At 37.0% G+C, this 21,235-nt stretch overlaps 1 protein-coding gene across 1 annotated transcript in view; it reads right to left on the bottom strand.

Moving 5' to 3' along the window:
• The window catches only part of LOC113045930 (glutamate receptor ionotropic, NMDA 3B-like), a 42,549-nt gene extending 32,960 nt beyond the window's left edge, over positions 1 to 9,589 (bottom strand). Inside the window, exon 1 of the mRNA XM_026206704.1 lies at positions 8,942 to 9,589. Coding sequence (XP_026062489.1) covers positions 8,942 to 9,394 — 453 coding nt within the window. The 5' untranslated portion in view covers positions 9,395 to 9,589. The remainder of the gene's footprint in view (positions 1 to 8,941) is intronic.
• Between the last annotated feature and the right edge of the window lie 11,646 nt (positions 9,590 to 21,235).

The raw sequence follows: 21,235 nt of genomic DNA, 5'->3' as shown, positions 1-21,235 counted from the left end.
CAGATATTATAACAGTGAACTTTAAAATGCCTTAGGAATAAAATTTAGCAGCGGATTTTCGTGCAAAAAAAAGTGTCAGTTAATTGCAAAGACAGTCCTTGAGGAGCTGTGATTTAGTGCTGTGCTTAAGGTCGTAATGTTGACAAAGCAGGATTGCGCTCTTAGTAACACTTAAATGTCTGGGTATTCCTCAAGGTTTTGTCACAGTATTTAAAGAAGTTTGTTACTCTGCCTCATTGCCAAACAGTAAAAAAAATGTAAATAAATAAATTATCATCCAAAAAGTGCCTACTTAATTGGCTTCTATTAAGTCAGCCTGATAAGAAAAGTTTAACGTTAACTTTTCTGTTTAATTGTAACAAGTTTGAATGCTATTAGACCAGAAGTAAAATGGACACAGAATGGACGTCTTCCCACTGACACCTCTACCAAAAAAAGTTCCTCAGTTACTATAAATCTACACATAAACTATGCTTGGGAGCAGTTTATTTAAACCAACATGCTCTGAATCCTGATTTCCCACACTCTCTGGATCTGGAACAGTGTTCAGAAATCCTTTTAACTGTGATGTAAATAAATGTACAGAGCCGTGTTAAACTTGCAGATCGCTAAGAAGTTCATTAGAATTACTTCCGCAAGGCGTGGGCTGCGTTTTGCTCAATTAGCAAGGAAAGTACTTGGCAACGAGAGCTGCCATTCACAGTCAGCCTGAAGTGCATTGAAATCCTCTCTGTATATGCAGCCCGCTCGGCCCCAGCCTCATCTAGGCGCTTCGTATGCAAAGCTGCTCTCAGAATGTTGACTGATAGCATTTAAAACGTGCAAAGGACATTGCAAGTAAAGAGTAATCTTTTCTGGCTTTATGCAAAAATATCTTCAGTGAAACATGCTATCTGATTCAAAGCTAGGCTGGCGGTTAGGCTTGCTCCATTGTAGGCTTCAGAAGATCCTAATATATGATGCATGATGCATAATGTGTCCCAGGATAAATTACATGATTAATTATCCATTAATAATTGATCAATTTTAATTAACTTGAGGATAAACTTATGATTTAATAACCCTGACCCATGAAACGATGCTACATGTAAGTTGATGGTGTCACTAAGAAACTATGATATAAAAGGTATAAACTGACTTTATTATTGCTAATGGCTGAAAAGCCAATTATGATGATGGCTTGTGATAAAGTGAGAGGATTAACAATTTTTTTTTTCTTCTATGGGTGTCTCTCAATTAAAAATGTAGTTTTACGACAGCTGCTTTTAAGCTCTTGTTCCAATTGCTCCGTTTTGGAAAGTGCCGCAGCACCTCTGTTGTCATCTCTGAATTTCCCTAATCCAAAGACTATTGGTCTGCTCTTTGCAGATAATGATGATTTAATGCTTGGATCAGTCATCCCTTTTCAAGTTTTGGTTGACATTTACATGGTGTCTGCTCAAAAAGAATAACATTTTGCAATGGATGTCTGAATGCGGCAGGCCTGAATCCTCCCAGGAGGTCGGGATGCCAAAAAACAGTCCGTTGGTGGGTGGAAATTTATCAGGTTGTGGTGAGATGAAGGCCTCTGGTTGATGGCTTTGGGAAGAGTATATAAAACTCTGGAACAGGACATATGAATGTGAAGATGATCTCAACTTCAGCAAAAAAGAGAGTGGTTTTCTAGGATATAGGTGATTTGATGGATATATTGCTCCGAGGCAGAAGGCAATGAATTCCAGAGAAGGTGTATCATTTGGGACTACAGGAAGATAGCAGTAGAGCTAGAGTTTGTTAGTCTTCAGGACCTGAAGTATTCATTTCATTAGACTCTCTTAAAGTTCAATGGGCTTTTCAACCCATTTTATGGAAAGAAAATGCAGATATGATTATTCACTCCCAAACATAAAGGCATTCAATTATGGCTGTCAATTATTGTTAATTTGGCAGGATTAATTATGGAAAAAAATGTGTTATTAAAGTTATTAACCCATTTTTAATACCAGACGTGTTTGTCATCTTGTTCTAGATTGAATGCCATTGCTGTCAAAAATGATGCAGGAAGACAACTTATTGTGTCAAGAAGCCTATATTGGAATACATTTATATGGCCATAAAAATCAAACTATGAGAAAAAAAGCCACATTTGGGGAAGAATGCTGTGTTTTTCAACGAATATCTGCACAATTGCAAATGTGATACTGATTTCAAAAGTTTATTAAACAAGGACTTCATATCGTTACATCTTAGATGCAATATTGTTTGCTCAATTTCTATTCTATTCTATTCTATTCTACTCAAATTTTTTTTGTTATGTCTATTCAATGTTTTTTCTCATCTAACACAATAATAACTTTATCTTTTGGGAGGCATTTTCTCAGCTCAATACATCATTAATTAGATTAAAAAATAATTCAATAATTGTTTGTCAGCCAGGAACAAATTCATATATTTATGTATATAAAATATGATATCTAGAATCTTCTTGCAGACCCCTCTTGAAACCCTCTTTGAAATCCCCCCAAAAACATAAAAAACAATATCTATATGCAATGTCATGTCTAATTTGCCAATTTTATTTTATTTTTTTAGCAAAAGTAAATACCAGAAGAAAAAACCAACCACACATAACAAAAGGACAAACCTAAGAAGAAAAAGAAGAATTTATATGCAAGTTACTTTTCCTGGAACATCTTTTCTGGGTTAAGGCATGTTCTCATCTACAATCTATTCAAAGTAGTTGGTGGTTTGATGGATTTCCAGTGGAATAAAATATGATGGCTAGCTAATGAAGAGATGAAGGCTGTGATATTTGTTTGGCATTAAAAGCAAAATCTATTTCTAACTGTAAAAGCAATAGTTTTACCTGTCAAGGCTTTGCATTATCCTCGTGCAGGGCATCTAAACCCTCATTAAATCATGATGAGTGAGTGATTCATTATTAATGATGGCCGATGTTCAAGTGTTTCATAATGCCTGTGGTATTAAAGGTGAATCTGTAAATAAATACGGGCAGTTGACGTCTGCACCCTTTAGTCCTCTGTGTCATCTATATGGGGGAAAATAATGTTATTGAAGGTGTCAAGGCAGATCAGGTCATGTTTTTTGAGATTCCCTTGAAAAAAAAGATGAAAGTTAACAAGAATTCTGATAGCCAAGCAATGTGCATTTAGGGGGCTGCACAACCTTGCAAGAAGGTGCAGGGAGGCACAAAAGGTAATTCAGCACAATGTCTGCAATCATCAGCAACACACGGCCAACAGTAAGCGAGTCTGACAGAGCTGAATAAACACTTCCATGTGGCTGTCTCCGCGTATCCCCAGTTAACACTGAGAGTATCTTAGGAGACATTCTCCATATTGCACTATAGCTGCAAAAACATTAAAAGCTTGAGGTCGACCCAGCTTCAGGCACATTACGTTACTGGGAAAACATTTTTTATTTATATGGATGCAGATGGATATTAAAAGAATATGTAGGTGAAAAGCCCAATGCTGCTTCAGAGAAAAACTGTGTTAATTTCTGCTATCTCAACTGGCATTAAAAACAATAAAAGCTTTGACGAGTTATATAAATCCTAACTTCTCATAACTAAAAGAGCCGCTGGTGATGGAAGGAATACTCCGGATTCAATACAAGTTACACTCAATCACTAGCACTTGTACAATAATGTTGATTAACAATTAATGCTTTAAAAAATTAACTTTATCCTGTAAAAAAAAAAAAAAAAGTAAATTACAATGGAAATCAATGGGGGAAATTCAAAACTGGCAAAATTACATTTTAATCTGCATCCTTTTCCCATTTCAGACAGTGATGATGTGCTTCCATAGTTATTAACATGATAATTACATTTTAAAAAAGTTTAATGTACATCTAAATAACATGCTACTTTGTGTTATATTACCTTGGCATTAAATTACAGAAAACTAGTTAACACTTTGTTTTTAATACTATGGCTGAGAAAGTGACAGCAAATTTGACATCTTTCTCTCGTTTGATCAACATAATCAATCTCTCTATATTTGTTCCTCATTTGTAAAGTTATAGAAATCAGGATTTTTTTCTTTTGCCATTGGAGCAAATAGGAATGCAAAAAATATATTTGTTTCCGTTCACTTATAATAATGATTTCCATGCCTGAGAGCCCCAACATTGTGAAAAGGGTTTGAGAAAAAGGACTTACAAACCTTTTCTTTTTTCCTTCCAGATTTGTTTATAGGTTTTAGGTTAAGAGTTAACAGCATAGATATACATAACTAACCATACTTTTTTTTTTTTTAAGAAGCAAGAAAATCAGTCTAAATATTTTTTTGTGTGTGTGGTAGTCACCATGCCACAGATGCTGTCAGCTAAACTTAACTTGTTCTACACACTGAATATTCCTCTAAGTGCAGGAGCGTATTTTATTAACCGATGCAAGTTAAATAAGGCCGGATCTCTCCCACAGAAAGTGAAATCCCTCACTTACAGCTTAACTGAGTCAGAGGCATTTTTTGTGCGGATGGGCGGGAGTGCATGTGCGGTTATTAATAAGCATGATAGCAGAGCTGCGCTTGTGTGATGCATGATGGGAATGGTTGTCACATCTTCTGTCTTGTTATCCAGCCCAAGTCTCCTTTTTCCCTATCCCTTCAAAAAAAGGGAAGATAATTGAAACATACTCACGAGAGAGTTGGGTGAAAGAGATAAGACAAAACTAATGGAAAATAAAAAGAAGAGGGAAAAGAGATGGAAAATGACTTACAGAGAGACTTTGACACACAGAAGGGAACTTTGCATCAAAAGTACCCATAGTGCTAAACTGTAATACCCGCTTATGCAAATCTCTCCCTCATTCTGAATAGATGCCGTTCACAGGTTCCCATGCCAAATCGAACAGCTGCTGCTGTTTATCTTTCTGTGTGTTTTCTCCATCATCAAAGCCATCAAAGAGTCTATAAGATTGCTGATTGAGATATAGAACTCAACCAGACCCAAGCCGAGTAGTTTCTTCAAAGGAAAATTGATTTAAAATGTCAGTTAGATGATCTAACCGATAAAAAGATCAACAGACTGTTCATTGTTTCGCTGTGAGATGTGAAGTATGCTATGATTAGCACAATGAAAACAGCATCAAATATTCATTCCATAACAAAACAAGAATTAGCCACTCTGGAGAGGCATCACTGGCACCAGTGCAGCCTGGTCAGTGCTGTGCCCACCATAATGCTGCCAACAGCCAAAATTAAGACAATGAATCATTTCTGTCATGAGATCTGAACGCCAGAGAGATTCGTTCAGCGAGGCGCTGTATTCAGAGGCAAAGTGAAAACTCAATCATCTTATATTGAGAGATCAGGCACCACTTCAAAGTTCACCTTGGGCAGAAAGAGGGTTGAATTTTCAAAGACACACATTTTAGAGCGGAAATAAGGTATAAGGTCGTGAAAGAGTCATAAGTACCTCAGGGCACATGCATGCCACTTATTGAAAACAGACTTTTAGATTCAATTAAACTCGCATATTCTTGCAACTGCATAAAAATTGAGAAAAACTAGTTTTTTTTTTACAACACATACACCAACTTGGAGCACATCCCTCAGCTTACTTGCTCAATTAGTTTTGATGGGTCAGAGCATCCTCGGCTTACAGTGTATGGGCATTAACCCAAATCCAGACGTATTAAACCACATACGCGGCTGTGTATTAAATCGTTTGAAAGTGCTGGGGTACTTTAAGGCTAAGTGCCTGGCAACACTGAGCCATCTCGGCCCTGAGAGCCCAGCTCGCAGCATTCTTCCTCACCTGGCTGATGCACCACGCTCTCCCTGCATCCTTACTGTCACAGACCTCAGCGGCCCATCTGTGCTTATCTCAACCCTGCACATGTGGAAGATTACAGACCATCTCCTCCAGGTATTTCACACTTTATTTACACCCTCGGCCTCCATAATGGAGCAATCCAGGCTGCAGACAATCACAGCAGCAATGCTCCGATGATCAGCATTGTTCCGGCTAGGAATAGGTGGTGACTTGCGTGCATGTGTGTATGGCATTGTATCAACAGAAGGAGTGTAGACCACCTCTATGACTAATAAGTGCTTGCTCGCCAGGTGCTTTTATAAATATTTATTTTGTGCAATGCACAGAAATGGGTAATGTTGTATAGCTTACTTGAGCTATGCATTTTGCTCGCTACACTACAGCAGATGGCAACAAGTTACTTTCTTTATGAGTTTTTCAGTGAATCATTCATTCAGCCACTTCATTCAAAATGCTGTTTTTTTTTCCTGGTGTTTTATTAATACTGTGAATTTGGATATAAAACTTTGTTCACACTTTTTTTTTACCTACTATGTATTAGGGAGGTATTCAGTTTCAGATGCTGTCACTGTCTTTATTATTTTTCAAATCTTTCAGTCAAGAAATTTGTTCACAGCACTGAATCATTTGGTTGTAGAGCTGCTTTACATCTGAAACATAATTTGTTACATAATTGATTCATTTTATGTTCCTGTTTATTGATATTCAGCTGCTCAGTATTGTATAAAGCACTTTATGCATTATATGTTGCTCAAAGGCACACAACGGTAGATTCTACTGTGGCTTTGTTTGAAACTATTTTCATTATCAGAGTGAAATACACAAAGAAACTGACAATATTGTGTCTGAAACAAAAGTTATTCAACATTAGCTTTTTTTTATTGAAAGTGTTGTACAAAATCAATATGAATATATGAATAGTCATCTGATGACTTGGTTCTCAGCCCTGGTTTAGAGATTCAAAATGTACACCGTAAAGAAACCACTGCTCTGTGCTTTCAATTTTCCAAAGGTTACTCTTTTTCACAATTACTGCAAGACTGCAAAGGCAAAAGGTCATGCTATAACATAATGAGGGGGCATCTACAAGATAACAGTAGCTTTTCACAAATGAATGTCTTAATTTAGGTGTACATGAATAAGGTCATTCTCGGTTCACTCCGGTATGAACTGGAGTTTAACTGAAAAATCAACATTTGGATAGTCTTAACAGCCCTCTTGAATTAAGGATTCATTAAGCTTAATAACCTTCCAGTAGTTGTCCACTGGTGAGCTAACAAAGGGGCATAATTGAGAACGGCCTTTGGATTAGAATGTGATTTCATTCAAATGGACAAAATGAGTTTTGCATGTGCTAATCTTCCTTTTGTGGTTGGGAATATTTGCTACAGAAGGAAGACAAGTTAATGAGCATTCAAGCGTGGATGAGCAGAAGAATTTTCTGAAAAATGAAACGATGAAAAAGCCCGGCATATTTGGTCAGCAAACAAAATTATTTAGACACACTAAGAATATGGTAATCTACCCAGCGTTTGATTGGCTCTGATTGGCAAATTTAGTCAGGGAAATGAAAAAAGATTTCATGGCAATCACTCAGACTGCAAATTCTGAGGAGTGCTGTGTAAAAGACACTAGTGGATGGCTATTTCAGAACCAAAGGGAGATGTTATTCACCAAAGATATGGAATATTGCTTTTGAAATGCATTCAGACAGCATAATATCCTGGGGTTGCGTCCTAAAATATATGAACATCCTTCTCCCTGTGCTACTCAGTTAAATTCATATCTTCGAATAAATATATTTTAATTTGTTGAAGTAATTTGGAAAGTTAACGACTCCACAGTGATGGCATGAGCCAAGCCTTGCTCATTCAGGAAAAAGATGGGCGCTAATGATTTCACACTTCCTGAGGGCTGTGTCGAAATGAAGCGATCACAAACATTTTGCTAATAATTTTCATTAATCACATAAACCAGGCCATAAATGTACAAGACACAAAAGCCTTTTGACTGACACTTTATAAGATGCAGGATAAATCACGAATGTTATGAAGGAGCATCTTAAAAGATGAGTCTCTCTGCTGACCCACTGTTCACGGATCTTTATGCAAAATCAGGGGTGCCTTTGTTCCTTTGTGTCCATATGCTGGCAGAGTTTGATGGGAGGAAAATCTTTTGAGGTTTCCCTGCCAGGAGAAACCGCTGCAACTGGCTGCACTGCTGGAGACAGAAACAACTGGTGCGACTGGCATCCGTTCTGTTTGCTGCTTAGAATACTAACGAGAGCCAGCACGTCTCAACCCTGAGCACTAAACAGAGTTAGGATTGTTCCACTGGAATACATCAGGACCTCTGTGTCCAGCCCCGGGACAAAAAAACCTTAAATACATGCAACTTTTCTAATTCTTACAGACTTGAGCCTCTGTATATGTTCCAGATAGAACAGTGCAATATAAAAGGTTTACAGGATCAAATAATCTAGCTTATAATTTAAAAAATGACACAACTGGCATCATCTGGTGTCTACCAGCAGGTTGTCTTTGCGTCTTAAAATGCTGTCCACAAACACTGTACAAAATGAGACAGTACAGGCCTACATGCTTTTATATGTTTTAGAGTTGCTCTGCGTTAACCTTTGTTTTATGCATTTTTCTATATTTGTTCCCAATTCTGTTTGCTGTTTATGTTTAACATTTTAAATTTAGAATGTTGAAAAGGAAATAAGCTTGGGAGGTGATTTTGGAAGAACCCCTAATAATTCATTTTGTTAACATTTTATACAACTGAGTGCACAAAACTAGTCAATGTTTTAAATTGGTGAAAACACCTAAGTTTAAGATTTAAGATTAAGTAGTAGATTTCTGACCGCTTTATATGTTTAAGACTAATTTGGTATAAAGTTTGACACACAGTGGGGGAAAAAACAACGCTGAAACAAAACATGTTCCGGTTGTCATGCGCTAATTTATGATGTTGATTATGCCTCAGTAACAAGAAGTGTTACAGCCGAGGAGAGTATAAACGATGTATCAAATAAAAAAACAACTAGTATAAGGAAAATGTACATCGATATCGAAAACAAGACCAACGTCGGAACAGCAATAAAATCTAAAGAGCGCTTTGGATAAAAGTAAAAAAAAACTAGTTTGCTGCTCACCTGTGTCTTAAGAGGTTCGCCCTGTTCAATGATGCTGATGAAAGGTATTTCCAAAAACGAGGACATGAACTCCACTTGTACGAGCTCCTCGTGGCTCTGAGGGAACGCGAGCACAGCCGAGACTCCCTGAACAACGATATCCTGACACACGCACCTGAACATGGACTCCGGATCTCCGTTGAGCGGTTCTCGGGACAATACTTCCAAGCTCAGGTTGTACGGTAAGAAGTTGTTCCCACTTTGCCGGAGGTGGACCAGGGCGCGGTTGAGGGCGCCCTGTATCCTGGACTGCTGGCGGGTCGGCAGGAGCGCACCCAAGCGCACTGTGTGCCCAATGCGTGCCAGGATGTGACAGGGCTGGGGATGCAGATGACAAGGGTAAATAAACATCTGGAGCGCGACCTGGAGCCCGACGTGAAGGTATGCCAAGAATCTGGAAAGCACTAAATTCATCCTGCTCCTTTCGCAACTGGATTGAGGTTTCGTCACAAGATGGCATCGCTCTATTCTTGTCCAATTGTTCTTGTCATTAATGGTTTTACGCGCACGCGGATAAAGCCTCGGTTAAAATGCAAGTAGTGCAACCATTCCGTCTACTCCAAGTGTTGAAGGCGAGGAGGTGCTGTGCGCGCCGTTGAGGGAGGAGGTGCTGTGCCACTGGTGATCTTCTCAGCATCACCGAGCTCCGAGGGAGGACAGTTGTGACCACGCCAGGTTTGCTAGAAGATCAAATTAGGAGGAATTAAGCTTCAAGTGCCACTTACGAAACATTATTAAATGTTTTCGAATCTTCACTTCATTGAATAGGGTAGTAGAAATGGCTATCAGTAATTTTCGCTTGATTAAAAGTTTTACACATAATTAAATGAACAGCATTTTGGGGGGAAAATTAAAAATAGTTTACGACTCTAGCCAGTCACTTTTCCAATAGAGCGTACGTGAAGCGGGTCGCCCCCTCTTGGCCGCTGCCATGTTGACATCACATGATCAGTTGTGTCATGCAATTGAGCAAATTACTGCTATAGTATTAATAATAATGATGATGATATTAATACATTTACTTTATTTTTGCCTTCATCCTTTCTTTTCACAATGAATCAAGTACATTGGTCACAGCCACAGCAAAACGTCATTCATATACCAACATAGACTACCAACAACATAAAAATATATTAAGATTAAATCAAAGAATGTTTAATATATTGATATTAAAACAACATTCACATTCACACACCTGCATCAAAAATGTGTAGTCACAGACAAATTTTGTACATCCACAAATCAGTATGTGAATTCCTGCGATGAGATTTGCACACTTGTAGAATGTTTATTTAATTATTTATTTGCCTTTGATGCTTTTTCTAGCACAAGTGCAAAACGACAACGGTGTGAATCTGCTGCTATGAGTCTCAAACGCTGTAAAATATGGAGCAAAAGTGATTTGTGCATCTGTAGAGGCAACTTCTTCAAAGATCAGAGCATTTTGGCCAATCAATAAGATTTAGTTTGGGTGCCTATCAGCAGAAGAAAAGAAAAAAAACAAGCTGCGCAAGCATCTTCCTGAGCGGACAGCTACAACCATTAAAGTTGTATTTTCTTTCTTTTTCTGAAATCACTCACCATTATACTGTACATTTTTCAGAGTTTAAATATCAAATGAGTTCAGCTTCAACCCTGACAAAAATCATCTACTTGTAGCCTTCTAGTAACCCTAATTAAGATATCTGGTAGAGGTATGTTTGATCAGGGTTAAAGTTAAACTGCTTTAAAGTTAAAACTAACTTCGTGATTTCTCAGAATGAACCTGAAAAAAAAAGTGTTTACAGAATTTGCCCCAACCACCAGTCTTTGTGCTGTATGCACTTTGAGATTAATAACACTATATACTATGAACGCAGCTACAAGCAAGGTGCATAATTACTTGATAATTCATTACAAATCATTAAAGCTCCATTCCTCATAATGCATTCTTGTAGGTCAAACAGTAGAGCAAAGTCAAGTCATGTGACCATTATAGCGCTTTTTACAATGCAGATTGTGTTAAAGCAGGATTACAGTATAAACAGGGAAATATTGTGTCGAAATAATGTGCCGTTCTTCTCTGGCCAGACAAAACCAGCAGTTTAACACAAATTCAGATTGTGCAGAGGACTCATCTGGTTCCCGTCATCTTGTACCGATGGCCGTCTAGGAGACAAGGTCTTCACTAGGATCTGTTTCTGGGACTCATCAAGTTATCCTGGTCTCTGCTGACATTCAGGGCTGTCAAGGTCATCTCTAGGTGCTGATCCACCATCTGATCTGGATACAGACTGGATCTGGTGGCTACGGTGACCTCAGAATAAGAAAGAGACAGACTAATATTAGCATAGATGTCATCTTCTAACAATGTAACAAGTACATTGTGTGTTATGAAAAGTTCCTGGTTCCAGTTGACCTAATTAATTCAGCCTAAAAGTCCTTTAACAAATTTGAATTATAGAGATGTGTATAGTGTGTTATAGCCAGGTAAAAGAGATGCGTCTTTAATCAAGATTTAAACTGACAGAGTGTATCTGCCTACTGAACAATGTTAGGTAGATTGTTCCAGTTTGGGCGCTTAATAGGAAAAAGATCTGCTGCATGACATGTCTATCATGTCATGTGTTTTAAAGACCTATTATTTTAAACTTCTGATAGACAGTTTTCTGCGCGCAAACATCCGTAGCACACATATAGAAAGTGGCTACACATGACATGCAAGTACTTAAGTTCCTTTTCACACACGAGTTTATGTTAAAAACATGCATAAGTTACAAAAACACAGTGAGTTAAGTTAGTGAAGGTAAAAAACTTGGAAATAAATCATTTATATTAGATCTGTGTATTAAGTGACATCAATATACAATTCCTATATTGCTGTCTATGCTGTCAATATGACCCAAAGAATAAAATAACATCAGAGAATCATTTAATGCTCTGGCTGAATAATGTACCAGCTGATGTACACCCCCCATGTTGCAGATGATAAGATCCAAAAAGTTGAACTTAAAAAATGATGAACAAAAACCGGATACAGTGTAGCTCTTCTGATTGGCCAACATTCTCTGATCTTTGAAGAATGTACGGATGCACAAATCACTTTTGCACCATATTTTACACAGATACGGGGTGTGAAATAAAAAAAAGCGGTTTAGACTTGCAACAGCAGATTCACGCCGTTGTTGTTATGCCCTTGTGTTTGTGGAAGAAAAAGCATCCAAGAAAAAAAATATAAGAAAATAATCTACAAGTGTGCAAATCTCATTGCAAGAATTCACATACTTTTTTTGTGGATGTACAAAATTTGTCAGTGACTTCACATATTTGATGCAGGTGTGTGAATGTGTTTTGCACCATATTCACTGTGGCAGTAGTAGCAAAATATGTGAGTGTGCGAGTGTCTTGATTTGTGATTCGTAGAATAGGGTTTGTGCACCTGCAGTGAAGGATTCAAGAAGATTTAACCGTTGTGTTGTGTTTGTGGGAGAGAGAAGAACATCTACAAGTTTGTAGCTTTTGTCGGTGACTTCAAATACACTGTCACACGCTCAGTTGTTTTGCACCGAAAATACCTTCATAAATGTCCTGCATCCAGATGTCAGTATAAAGTCAAAATCCACTTCTATCGGGACAAATATGCACCAGCTTAATGGAAAGGTAAAGCAAAAACTTCCCGAGTGCAGCTTTAAGTTGAGATAGGTGCAAAATCCTCTATGCTCCAGTGGCTGCCAAGTCAAATATATATATTTTCGCAGTTAATAATTTCAGTGAAGTCTTAAAAAGAGATGAAGAGGTGACTGAGGCAGTAATTGCCTCCTTAATTCAGACGCTTTGGCATAGTTCAAGGACAATACACTATTCATAAATTAATTAAATAATAATTCCATGGAAACGCGGATGCTCTGTTCAATAGAATTAATTTACAGTGGCCTTTGTTTGCTATAGAACACTAATCTAAATATATTAATTTGTTTGAGAGCAAAACTGAAACACAATGTAATAGATTTTTTTGTTCATCAAAAACAAGAGTTACAATACAATTCTTTGTTTTAGACAGACCATTAACCCAAGAAGACCCCTTAACAGAGCATTTAAATTTGGTACTGTAGGCAGCGTGGGCACTATTTCACCACTGGGTGGTTAATACATTGCAATAAGCTCATTAAAATATAATTTTCTCCTTTAGTAATTAAACAGAAAATGTATATCTGCCATAAACTTCTAATTACACAATGCTTCCAAAACAGGATTGGAGTCTAAAGAAAATGATGCACATATGCATTCAACTGAGGAAGGAATGAGCATGTGCCCTTTTCACCTGTGAAATAACACTAGAAATATAAACACATTGTTAGAAGGAAATAGTTAGGTTTAATAACATCATCTGATTATCACTACAGATCAAATTCAGTGCATTTTTCTTGTCTTTCATGCAACTAGTTAATTTCCTGTCTGACAAGAATCATATTAGTACCGCAATGCATGGAACTATTTTTAAGCAATTACTTGTGCATTTTGAAAAGCTTCGCACCCTCAAATCCATTTGCTAGTTATAATAGCTTGGATGTCAAAGACTAATTGAGGATTAGAGACCACTGACTGCTAAAAGCAAATGAACCATTTCAAAATTCGGGCAGCACGTCCTTTGTGCAGCAACACTTTTGACAATTTATACTGTATGTGCTACAGACATCTCGTAAAAATGACAGTTTACTCAGTCTGGCCCATACTGCAGTATGCAGTCTATTTCAGAAACAGTCTATCAGTTTGCCCTGTTCTTAACCACACCTCAGTCATTTCACCAAAAACCATTTGCATTTCTGTTTAATGGTCGTGTACTATGAAGTCTGTCTGATGTCTGACATTAAATGTAACCAGTGATGCCTGCTCGATTGTTTTATTTTTCAGCTCCACCGCATACAAACCCACATTTCCGGATATTTCAGAGATACGGGTGATTTTGAGGGTAAATCAAAATTTCACAAGACACCTACGCAACTGTCCTGTCCTGACGCATGGATCGCTCCACTTGGCTTTTCAGCAGAGGTATGCGATTGTCTTTTACTCACCTTCAAGCTGTCTCAAGCGGTGAGAATAAATATTCAGACAGCTCGTATCGCTCGACCCTCCCAGTAGTCGATTGTATTCAGCTTGACTTAATATATAAATAAATGGATTACACTTTAATCAGAAAACCAATTAAAACAAACCTTTATCTTGGAGGGATTACACCCACCTTATTTAACACATGTGAGCGCACATATAGATAATCTCCCTCAGTCTCTCCCTATGAATTCACTCTGTTATTGTGGCATATGCATACATTAGACATTCCTCCGTTTGCGATGCAACAGTTGAGTCAATGAGTTCTGAAATTGAATTTTGAGAGGTACCTCAGAAAAAGCCTCTGAGCAGAAGCTTTGCAATTACAGCATGGATAAATGTAGCATCAGTGCTGTTTCTGTCTAAACGCATGTCGCAGCACTCCATAATCTACCATAATGCTCTAGAAGGACGTGTATAAGAGAGTGATGCTTTTAAATATCATCTTGCGACATCTACATTCTCAGCACATCCTACGTGACTAATTTCAGCACAATCCTTTGTGTCCACCAGACAGTTCAGCCGCACACTGGATGCCGTGAACCATCAGGACACTAACTGCGTGAGAGGAAAGGAGCTAACATAATTCTATTAAAATCCGAAGTGCTATATACTCGTATATTATAAGAGAATTTGCTAGAGGCAAAGCAGTTGATTTTCCTTACTGTGCTAAAAAGATGATGTTCTTGCTTGGCACAGTCTTTCAATGCAAGCCAATTACTTTGTGAAAACGGGAACATCATAAACATTCTCCCTCCCCTGCCTTGTGTTTGAGATGAAGAGTAATTTGGACTTCAAATTAGGGTTGGCATGCATAAACAGCGAGCACAGCGGGAGGGTATCTATATGAAACCTCATTTCATTTGGTCAAACACTCCGTAACCCCTCTCTGTTTTATCAGACTGAGCAAACATGGTTGTGATAAAAACTAATGAGTTTCATGTGGTTAATTAACTTAACATCATATTATTAAGGTGTAAAGTACTGTGACTGCACATTTGCTAGTCCCTAAGAAGTTGAAAGAGATTGTGAAAACTCACACATACCATTTAGTAGTGCACTTTTTGGAAATATCGAATATAAAATGATCAGAGAAGCACTGCAGATCTAACTATGGTTTAAAATGGAAAATGTCTCGTCCCCGGCTGAAACACAAGTTGTGTTCTGTGCGTTAAAGTTTAATGAAGGCCATGGTTCTGTATTTCAAGGAATATTTCCCTACATGCACTATGTAAATACATACATCTCACTCTCTGCCGCTGGGTAGGCTAGGATTGCTGAGCTGGATTTATTTTTACCATGGTTCAGACATTCTTATCAGATCCACAGAGACGAAACCTCACTGCTTGTGTATATTTATATATGTGTGTGTAGGCTATGTGCATGTCACAGGTTGTAGCCACAATCATTTGAAATAACCTGCTCTCTTCCCCTCTTTTTTCCCTGTTAGGGTGCAGGGAGCTGGTGGAAAGGCTATATTGATTTAGCTTCATGTATCACAAGGACAATGTTAGAGCAGAAAACCAGGTTTACCCTATCAATGATAAGTGAATTATCACAGGGATGCTATTCCACCATGTGTACAGGTGCTGTCTAGTCTCTTCGTTTGCTGATTGTGCTTGTGTTGCAAGGAATTTCAATCTTGGTTTGGCAGGTCATTGCTGTTTGTGTTGTAAGGTTTATGATTATACCACCCTTTTTTTAATTATGAGGAAGTTATACATCTAATAGAGTCATTAACTCTGTTCCAAAACCCAATGAGTTGTTGCTTCTAATTAAGAAGCCTAATTGTAAAGAACCTCAGAAGTGACTGATTTGAAATGTGTGGCAACTTCACATGCCAAGCAACTATTGCTCCATAAAAAAAAAACCCAAAACTGATTTGCTAAGCTAAGAAGCAAGTTCTGTCAGCATAAAAAATACATTACACACACACAAACTGTAGATTTTAATTACATAAACGATTATTTTTTGACATAAAGTGGCCCACATGACTTAGACTACCATTCAAAAGATTGGTAAGATTCTTATTTTATTCTTTTGTTTAAGTAATTAATGCATTTATTCAGCAAGGATGCATCAAAAAATCCTAAAAAAAAAAAAGTAGCACAGTTTCCGCAAAAATATTAAGCTGCACAACGGTTTTTAAGACAGATAACCAATAGAAATGTTCTAAATGGGGTTTCTGAAGGATCACTGGAGAAATGGCTGCTGAAAATTCTGCTTTTTTATTACAAAATATATTTTTATTAACATAGAAAACATTTACCTTTAAATTGCAAAAATATTTTAAATATTACCATTTTACTGTATTTTGGATCAAATAAATTCACCCTTGGTGAGACTTCTTAATTAAACTCTTACCAACCCCAAACATCTGAAGTATGTGTACTTTTATATACACTTAAAACTTAAATTGTTTAAGAAACAGACTGAAATTCTGTAACTAATGTGCTTGCGTAACGTAGCAATATCTGATTCATGAATGAATCATTAGTTCGACCTGAAACGTTTCAATGATTCATGAAACTAGTCTGACTTCTGATTTGTTCACAAACTGGACTGCTTCAGTTCTTGACTCACTGACTCATTTCTCCTTTCTCAGTGGCTAACAGCTCACCTGATCTGAACGGATTTTCAGTTTGTTCGGCACCTACCATTCAAGCCACATAGACTAATTTATAATTTTTTAATGATGCTTTTGCCCATTCTTCATTACAGTTTAATGCTGCTTTTGCTCATTCTTTGTAATTGCGTGGAGAATAAGAACCAATATATTATTCAATATATATCGTATATTGCATCACCTTAGAAAGCCATATGGGTTTTAAGACTACACGAGGGTGAATAAATGATGACCAAATCTTAATTTTTATGGTGAGCTATCCCTTTAAAACCATGTTCCTCATTGACGCATATCCGAGAGGCTGCCCTTTAGATTCAGAGGTAATTGAGATCGGTGGTAATGTACGTGAAAACAGAAGCTCTGCTGCACATCTTGGAATTTAGCTGGACCGTCTCAGTCTTATCATCCTGTTTCCTTCTAATAGGACATCTCATCAAACTGAGAAGCAGAGCATGTGTAGCTTTTGAGATGATTAGTTCACCAAGCATTGCATTAACCTGACCTACAGTAAGTGATTAAAAGGGGCAGATCCATTGATCCCCTTTGTGGTTCATGCAATATTACCATGAAACCATCTTCATCCAACAACTCTGATTTCCCGTGCCCTTCGTATGATGATTTGCAGTCTGTGACCTTTGCAGATTTGGAGGTGTTGAGAACGGCCAGAGCGTTCATGCAGAACACTGGCACGGGACGAGAGACGCCCGAGTCTAGTCATGCCTGCCGCTCTGCTTACCTGACCTTTCCTACCCCCATCTCACGTCCTTGGCTCTTGTGAGATCACAGAGAGGTGAGCTGCTTCCTTCTAATAAATCGCAGAGAGGTAAAAAAAGAATCTGCTCCGTGCTGCATTATGCAGCCTCATGCAAGTGTAAACCAAATATGCTTTGACAGAGCTTGACATAAGCCTTTTTCATAGAGTACTGAAAAGCTAATGAGTGGTATAAGAGCACTGAAAGAGCCCGTAATAATGGATGCTGTCTGCTTTAATGCTTTTCAGGTGCGTTCAGCATCTAGCTTTCACAGAGAGGCTGGAGTCTTGCTGGCAATATAAAGAAAGCCAGAGAGCTATAGATTTTATGACAAGCATCAGTCTTCCAGTCCTGAATTATAGTGGAACCGGAAAGCTTCAATACTTTGTAGATATTTTCAAATGTTTACCTTATATATGCTTTTACACTGAGGCTAAGGACATGCTGAATCCCAGAGGAACGGGTGATTGTTTCTTTCCATACATGACTGCTTTGTACACACATAGTGAGCTGTGAAGAAAAAAAAACTCAGTGAACTGTTGACATGGTAAAATATACAAGATAACTGTGTATCTTCTATCAATATATGTATGTGAGTAATGGTAAATAATTTATTCTCAGTTTTAAATATGAAAGTGTTGAGGTTATTATAGTAAACTAAAAGTAAATCAATAAGAAACTGAAAACCATTTTCATTATATTAATAATGAACCTGATCTAAAATAAAATAAAGTATTTTCAAATTGTATTTTATTTCATCTAGTTGATGATGCAACATTAAAAATAAAACTGAAATAAAAAACTGTTTAAAATGATTATTATAGTATAGAAACTATATTGCTTATATTTAAACAAATACCCATATGTTTTAAATAATAATTACTATTATTATTATTATTATTTTATGAAAACTGTATTGTATATGATCATACTCAAATCGACACATGAATATAAATGTTAACTATGCCATTTAAAAATATTTGATTGTGTGTTTAAAGTTTTGTGAAACTGAATGGACTACTCCACAATATTTATTTTACAAAATATGAATCAAGCATTGGTATCTCATCCTTTTAGGTCAGCAAATTTAATAAACTTGGACTGCTACAGCTGATTACATTTCTTATTAATGATGATCAAGCGCCGGATACATCACGAGGCTGCAGTATCTGCCTCTGTAACGCTCCATCTTGATTTTTTCCCCCCACTAATGCTTTCTGAAATCAAATTAGGAACAACCTGATTAATCTCACCCATTATTTCTGTTTCATAATTTCATGCACTCGGAAAAAAAACCTGGAGTTGTCCCAAGAACCCCACTGCTTCATGATTTAAAGTACAAAAATGTAAAAAAATAGTTTTGGTAAAGTATTTCAGGAGCCTGAAGAATTAAATGAGTAAAATGTGTTCACAGAGCCAAGCTGAATGAATGAATGTATGAATGGATAGTTTATTTCAACCTGAACCTCTGCCAAAAATGTTCCAGATGAACAGATTCACCAAATTACCAAAGTAATTTTAATAATGGATTCTGTTCCAAAAAAGGAATCAATCATGCATTTTGCAGCATCCACTTTCATGATGGCACTAGACTGGAAGTGGGGCTCATAAAGATTGTGTTTGATCTGTGTTGGGTCATCTTTTAACACATAAACATCCAAAGAGTCTATCACTCCTCTTTCTCTATGCAGACAGCATCACTGCTCTGCTCCCCAAAGCCTAAGTTCAAGTAGCACAAATCCTTCAAATTTTCATGAGTCAAAAGTTTCTGCAGATTTGGCTGCCCCAAGATGTTTCATTTGTCCCTTACATCTGAATCACTAAATCATCTGAACGGCCTACTCATCCAAAAGGAAATTCAAATGATTTGAAATAGGGCAGTGAATCACTTCTCCAGAGAGAGCAGTTAAGGCCAAGTCTGACATCATAGCCAAGCTCATCTGAGGGCATGGAAACAGACACATAGTGAACTTGGCAAAAAATGATCTGACCTCTGTGACCTTGCAGGGTAAAGTCATCCTGACCTTTCAGAAACAAGATCAACAGAACAGTATACTAACATCCTGTACTTAAGGAACAGCTCACAGATAAATTATTTTGTCGTAATTTTTTCACCCTCATATTGTTCCAAACGTTCACTTTTTTTCAGTAACTGTAAAAAAACTGGAGCTTTCAAAATTTATAAGGATGCAAAAAAATAATACCATTCATCGTGCAGTAATTGCATGGAAGGAGAGACCATAATGTTTTTCAAAATACTTTAATCTCCTTTAGTGTTAAATTGTGCATTTAAAAAAAAAAATAATAATAATCATTCCTTTTGATAGGAAAGGATGACATATACGAGAAAAAATACAAATAAAAAACACAAATGAAGATTTCAGACTTTTCAGTCTTCAAGGACCTTCAAACTTGAATATATTCAGAAAATATTCATATTGTCATAAAAAATTCTAATTCTCTCATGCTCACGAAGGCTACATTTATTTGATCAAAAATAATTTTTTTTTTATTGTAACTATAATTACAATGTAAAATAACTGTTTTCCATTTAAATATATTTTAAAATGTAAAATAATTTATTCCTGTAATGGCAAAGCTGAATTCAATGTCATATGATCCTTCAGAAATCATTCAAATATGCTGATTTGGGTTAACACGGGTAGCCTGGGCAGTGTGCCGAAAAATAACAATGTTCGAATTCGAGTTCTAATCCTGGCTCAAGGAGCTTTCCTGATCCTACCTCTCCCACTGCACTTCCTGTCTAATCTACACTTCCTATCTAAATAAAAAAATAAACCTTTATAAAAGCTGATGTGGTGCTCAAGAAGCATTTCTTATAATCAGTATTGGAAACAGTTCATATTCAGCTTCATAATGTTTGTCATAAACTTTTTTTGTGGTAATTGTTTTAGGAATTAGAAATAAATATTTAGATTTTTTTGTCAAATTTGAAATTTCTTTACTGCACTTTTGATACATATACTGAATTTTTGCTTAATAAAAGTACCAATTTCTTTAAAATAAAACCTTTTGAGCATTAAAGCATATTACAATCTATGTAAATAAAACAAAATAAATCAAAATAAATTTTAAGGTTGGAAATGAAAATGAGAATATCATATATTAATTTTTCATGCCAAACAAAATATATTCTAGTCATTTATTTCTTAAGAGGTACAGGAATGATTACGATGTACATTTTCAAGTGAAGTATTCCTGTAATGAAGGACTGTACTGGAGAGGTACTGTAAGTCATAAAGGAAAGACAGTGGAGGAAATTTCATGGAACAGGATTTATGTGCAGTATGCCAGCCAAACAAGTGCACAGGTTACAAGCATGCACACACTTCCTAAGATAAGCACCTTAAAGAATGCGAATACATTTTCAATGTTCCCTTTGATGTCACTGTATCTTTGGGGTAAACGCTGTTTGCATACCTCAGCAGGGTTGTTTCAGTAAGGATTCTTAACATGCAGCAGCTTTTTCCAAGCTGTGTGTTTGTTATTCCTGGCATTGCCCACACCACGCCACAGTCTCCCAATCCTTTGGTGATTAGGCTGTTGATATCAGCTGCATAATGACTTCCTGCGTTTGTGTGGGACCTGAGAGGTGTATATTTAAGGTTCTGACAGTGTTGAGGGATGGATGAAGAGATCGAGAAGAGCAATTCCTCAGCGGAGTGCTGCATCAGGGGATTGTACTGCCAAGGACGGTCAAATGCACATTAACAATACTAAGGGCTTGATTTATAATGTCAAACTTACAATGTAAATCCAGAGGTTTGGTAA

Source organism: Carassius auratus, chromosome 27, assembly GCF_003368295.1.
Source record: "Carassius auratus strain Wakin chromosome 27, ASM336829v1, whole genome shotgun sequence".
Lineage (NCBI taxonomy): Eukaryota > Metazoa > Chordata > Actinopteri > Cypriniformes > Cyprinidae > Carassius > Carassius auratus.
Note: the sequence above shows the minus strand (reverse complement) of the source record. Positions and strands in the feature narration are given on the sequence as shown.